The sequence below is a fragment of the Euprymna scolopes genome, chromosome 7 (assembly GCF_053919585.1).
Source record: "Euprymna scolopes isolate OS-2025 chromosome 7, ASM5391958v1, whole genome shotgun sequence".
Taxonomy (NCBI): domain Eukaryota; kingdom Metazoa; phylum Mollusca; class Cephalopoda; order Sepiida; family Sepiolidae; genus Euprymna; species Euprymna scolopes.
This window is the reverse complement of record NC_136488.1, coordinates 158,015,482-158,021,652: the sequence shown is the minus strand read 5'-3', so window position 1 is coordinate 158,021,652 and position 6,171 is coordinate 158,015,482. Positions and strand designations below refer to the sequence as shown.

At 32.5% G+C, this 6,171-nt stretch overlaps 1 protein-coding gene across 1 annotated transcript; it reads left to right on the top strand.

Moving 5' to 3' along the window:
- Positions 1 to 307: 307 nt before the first annotated feature.
- Positions 308 to 6,003, top strand: LOC145280102 (uncharacterized). The gene is made up of 2 exons (XM_080131840.1): positions 308 to 707; positions 1,758 to 6,003. The coding sequence occupies exon 2, from the start codon at positions 1,883 to 1,885 to the stop codon at positions 3,077 to 3,079; it is 1,197 nt and encodes a 398-aa protein (XP_079987966.1). The 5' UTR covers positions 308 to 707; positions 1,758 to 1,882; the 3' UTR covers positions 3,080 to 6,003.
- The last annotated feature ends 168 nt before the right edge of the window (positions 6,004 to 6,171 follow it).

The window sequence follows — 6,171 nt, the reverse complement described above, 5'->3', positions numbered from 1 at the left end:
ATCATTATAGTTTATGATTCACAGTATTCAAGGCTAAGGATTCCTACGCGAAATGTTTATAGTGAAGCAACAGTTGCTCAATCGCAAACTTCACCTCTTTTGTACCGGCATCACGTAAACTCAGTGGCAAGCAAAAATAGCCGAAAACATACTTAAAAGAATTAAAGAAAGACTCGCAGCGTATGCAGATAGTATGACAAACAAGTAAATGTTTTTAAAATGGTTGAATTTAGGACGTTTGTCAGTCAAGCGTAGAAAGTATATTCGCTTCGTTGGATACAATCAATCTAAACAGGTTTCAGGTATAAATTTCATAGGTGTGATAGATTTTTTCCCTTAGCAACTCGTCACCAAGTCGGCGCAGAATCGAATACATATGTAATCTATAAATATATACCCAAGTTATGACGAATTTAGTTTTTAATTTTGCTTTCGATTGTTCAAACTGTATAGTTTCTAAACTTATTAATTGGAATTGAAACGTTGCTATTTACAAATTTGGTACAACCAGACGCAGGCAAATTCAACAAAATATTTTACAAAATGAAAGGAAATACTTGTTATATATATTCACACTGACGTTTTTTACGGATAATAAACGGACAAAAAAAATGGATAAAAACCATCCCTTGGAATTTCGACTTTATTGGACGGACCTGAAGCATTTGTAGCGTTTTGGATTTCAAGTGATTTCTTCATAATTTTGAGTACGTAAACATTTTTTGGACTGAATGGACTTATCTAAAATGTACATTTTTAGTTTCATGTCATTTAAACAAATTACAAATATTTGTATAATTGTTTAATATCTACTACTACTACTACTACTACTACTACTACTACTACTACTACTACTACACACGCCTACACACACGCACACGCAATTCTTATTCTAATTTGAAGAATAATCATTCATTTTCAACAATTCAAAATATTTCTATTATCATCCATATCTTTATGGTCCGTTTATGTGGTTTATTATAGTTAAAAGCGATAATTCGATATATTTACTATGTTTTGTTAATAATTCGATATATTTACTATGTTTTGTTAATAATTCGATATATTTACTATGTTTTGTTAATAATTCGATATATTTACTATGTTTTGTTAATAATTCGATATATTTACTATGTTTTGTTAATAATTCGATTTGCATTCGTACATGTCAGAAACGCTCGTCCATTTGTTTCGTGTCTTCGCACACACACACACACACACACACACACACACATGCACAAATACACACACAAAGGCACGCACAAATACACACACACGCACAAGCACGCACAAATACACATACGCACAAATATACATACACGCACGCATAAATACACACACATGCACTAATGCACACACACGCACACATGCACACACACAATATACTCATTCTAATTTGAATGAGAATCATTCGTTTGCAACAATTGAAGATATTGAGAATATCATCTGTCATTTGATGTTCCGTATATTTTGTTTCTGTCATTAAAATCCAAAATTTAATTGAACATACAAATTAAAAAAGAATTAATATCTTCCATTAGAATTTCGTCTTAATTGGACGAAACTGAAATATTTTAATTTTTAGTTTAAAATTATTCCTTCTCGCGTTTTACTTTTTGTAACGCTGTCTGCGTCTATATTTTTGATTAAAAAAATCGTATGTAAGTTTTCATAGTACAACACATCTTTTAATTTGTTTTTGTCTTTAACTATGATCAAGTAAAAATGAATTTCTGAAAGTCCGATTTATTTTGCAGCTTAAATATCATAGTGAAGATGTAAGAAACATTAAAAAACAACTATATCTATAAATTGATAACAGATGAGGCCCAGAAAAACAAGTACATAAACATTTCTATTGGATAAACCAATATAAAGCACAATGATAAAAAAATACTTGAAGTATTCTTTAATTATATTGGCTTCGATTTCAGTGATATGGAATTTTTGTTTGAGGTCGATTGTTTATTCTCGAAAAATGCAACAAGTTGAAATGAGGATGTCCGTCATCGGGAATGACATAAAAGCGACAAAACTAGAAATCACGACACAACTAGCAGGGACACCCAGACATAGCACAACCGCAACAGAATTTATACCCAAACATAAGATAAACGCAACAGTATCTACATCCCAAACTAATATAAATACAACAGTATCTACATCCCAAACTAATATGAATAAAACAGTATCTTCACCCAGACACAATACATATTCTCCGGATGTTTTGGGTGCTATAAACGATACGCTTAAGATTGCAAAAAGTATCAATGAAAAGCCGGTGCTCATCACAATAATCAATAACGCATTTGTACCTTTTGTCTACAGTTGGTTGTGCAATACCATCTATATGGACATCCACGAACAAGTGTTATTTATTGCTACAGATAACACATCGGAAATAAAATTAAAAAAAGATTGGCCACTAGTTAAGGTCGTATCTTTACCCATAGGTAATAGGCTTAGTGGCTCGCAATCCTATGGTAGAGCTGGCTATTTGAGACTGATGATTATGCGTACGGAAATCATAAACTCACTTTTAGCTAATGATATAGAACTCCTTCTCTTTGAAGTTGATTGTCTCTGGATATCCAACGCCATTGATGGATGCAAAAACTACACAAACACACACGATCTAATTGTTACCAACATTGGTCAGAAGAAACATGATCCCGCCGGAGGATTTATATATATGAAACCAACCACCGCAACGAAAATGCTATGGGGAAATCTAACGTTAAAAATGCGATTTCTGGAGCAGAGAATTGCAAAAATGCCAAATGGAAAGATGTTCTCAAAATCAATAAATGACCAAAAATATTTCGTTGAACTAATGAAACGTCATTTCGGTGGCATCAAATATAAAATTCTTCCCTGGCAGACTTACTCGGATGGAACATGGTATTTAATGAAGAAGGAGAAAAGAGACTTATTAAAACCTGTCATCATCAACAATAATTGGATCATTGGTAACGGGAATAAAATAAAACGTGCTAAAAAATGGGGACATTGGTTTGTTGATGATAAATTAAACTGTAAAATGAAAGACGTTAACAGAATTGTTACTAAAGGTTTATAAGATTAAGAATAATAATATAAAAAAAAGAATCTGATTTCAATGGTTTACAATATTTCTGGTATGTACTTTTGTTCTTTATATTATTTTCATGTTTCAGACTAATCGTGGTTATTATATTCACAATGTTTTGACCGATGTACTCTCCGGTCTCTTGGTATTTGACGACCTTCTAAAGGTCTATTTTTCATTACATAAATTATCAACGGGCATCAATTTTTTATTTATCTTAATTCACCTCTTAACATGAGTAACCTAAGTAGGGAGTTGTATAGCAAGAGGCTTGTTCACATTACATTTAACTTTGCACATGTTGGTACAGTCAGGGAAATAGGGAACATACAGGGAATTCCAAATGATAACAGTTCGAAAAAAGAAGCTGTCAGACCTCTACAATGAAAGAGTGTAATTTTCTGATGGTCGGCTTGATCAGGGTTATTTACGTCGCAGGGATGATAATATTTAATCAATGAGGCTGGGATGATGAATGATGTTGACAATAAGTAAAAAAGAAAAGTTCACCCACCCTTTCTCCTCAATTTTTGTCTCTGGTGGTGAGCTGAATTTAGTTTTAACAGGGGTAAACAGGAGGTGGGTTGTGTCGACTTTGAAGTTTTATCATTTGAATTCCCGGACCAAAGTCTTCGGATATATTTAACCGGTTAATAAATAATTTAGATCGAAAACCCCAAAGAAGGCCGAAGAGAACAAAAACCGATAAATGGTTTTAAGTGTTTTTCATTTGATTTTATTTTGTTTTTTATCTTTGTTTTTTTTTTTTAGCTTTGTGTTTTTCTTTATATATCTTTTATATAGTATGAGTCACGAGAAATGGATGTTTTTAAGGGAAAAAAACTGCGAATATTTCAAAAAAATATCTTATAATGTACATAAAACATTTACTAAACTAATTTTGTTGTCCTAAACCAAGAACACATAATTTTTCATTCACCATTTTCCATATAAATGTCATATAAGCAAACACACGGTGTTCACGACTCCACGGTAGCATGAGGGCAAGGAATTGAAAAAAAAAGAAGCAATTCAAAATCAATAACTAAAACAAAATTTAACGTAAAAGATAAACAAATAACAACAAACTAAATGGTATCTTAAGTAGGTTTAAAGAGTCCCTCACTTCATCCCTTTATATTCTTTACTCAAGAAATGCAAGGAGCGTTCTAAAAAGATCCGTTTCCCGTGACTCCCCCTGTATATAAGGTCATTTTTTTTTCATTTATATTTCTCATATTTTTAAGAAATTGGAAAATTATCGAAGTTTTTTGTTTGTTTTAAATCATTCTAAATCGCAAGAAATACACATTTATGCAATAAATAATTTCAAATAAAATACACTTTAGTTAATAGAGAATCTATTTTCAAAACCAATATGCAAATATCAGGAATTTTCCTCGAATGTCTTGCTGGCTTGGAAGCCGAGAGTAGGTTCAATGCGTTTCGATGAATTGTGGCGTTGGAAAAGCGCCCGTGAAATCAATTCTATTTATTATTTTTTTGGTATAATGCATCATTAATAAATCCAGATTGCAAAAAAGTCGCGCGTGACAGGGTCTATCGCCTCCCCGTCTCCACGGCGATTGTTTTAAATATAAATCTGTCGATAAACCTTACTAAAACACTAGCAAGGTCACTTGACGTTACCCGAACGTCATATGAAACTAGCTATATTTACATAGCGTTGGGCTAAGTGTTTGTTACTTAAAATCCGCTTCTTTCCATACGAACTTATTTTCGATCCGGTCAAAGTATTTTCTGCGAGAAATTTAATCGAATTACATTTCATTTTACTTTAAAATGGTGCAATGACCTCTACCCCAATATTAATTTTGTAGGAAAAAAAGCGGTAAATGAAGTAAAATCAACGTCACAAAAAATCAAGAAAGGTCACTTGACGTGGCTCGTGTATTATATGAAACTAGTTGTATCTCTCTGGGTGTTGGCTTACAGTGTTTTCTACTTACATTTTGTATTTTTTCTTTTGAAAATGTATTTTGAAATAAAACCAACTAGCTTTACTTTATATATTAGATAACATCAATAATGCACAAATTTCGTTTGAACCGAGGACAACATTGCTCATATTTACTCTCTCATTCAATTTTAATTACATTGGTCGCAAATTATATCAAAATTAATTGCTAATTATACATGAAAGTTTTGTTTTGATAGAATAGAAAAATAGTCAATTTGAATATTCTAAAAATTACGTGAAAATTTATAAGACAAATAAGCGTGGCGATTCCGAGCGTGGATGAATCGCGAATTACTCTGTATAGCTTAATTGCCTTGTATATATATATATATATATATATATATATATATATATATATATATATATATATATATATATATGCGACCGCTAGCTGACCCTCTCCAAACAATTAACAACAAAATAAAAACTAAAAATAAATAAACCAAATCATAGCCCCCCGCCTCCAAACATAAACGAACACCCAACAGCTCAAGACATACCTACCAAGAAATCACCTCACTAACGAGACGCTAAAAACTTTTAACAAACACTAAGACTCGAATTTTAAAGTAAGCCCCCTCTTCCCACCCCCACATATTCCCCTTCCCCTCATGTATCCCTATGCCCTCAGCCACACCAGAAATGAACTTCCCAGACCCAAAAACTAAAACACTATCGACATACCAAACGCCCCCCACTTTCCCTCCTTGTTCCCTTTCTCTCTTCCTCTTCCGCCCTCCTCGCAACCCCCCCTGACCTCATTCACTCTTCCACTCTTTCATCCCAAAATAGCGAACATTTCTGTAAAGTCTGAGGACGCTACAGACGGCAAAAAAAAAACAAAAAAAAACGGCCGTGTAGCCGAAACAATAATGTAACTTAACAGAAAGATACGGTAATAAAAAATAAAACGCATATTTGCTCTACAACAGTATTGAACACTTTCTTCAGTTTTTATTAATTACCATCTCCACTATATATATATATATATATATATATATATATATATATATGTGTGTGTGTGTGTGTGTGTGTGTGTGTGTGTGTGTGTGTATAGAATAAATGACAAAAATTTATTTTCCAAAATTCATGATGTTGATAA

Bases quoted from the DNA above. Each gene is read 5' to 3' on its own strand.
- LOC145280102 (XM_080131840.1), top strand. From the start codon at position 1,883: ATGATAAAAAAATACTTGAAGTATTCTTTAATTATATTGGCTTCGATT.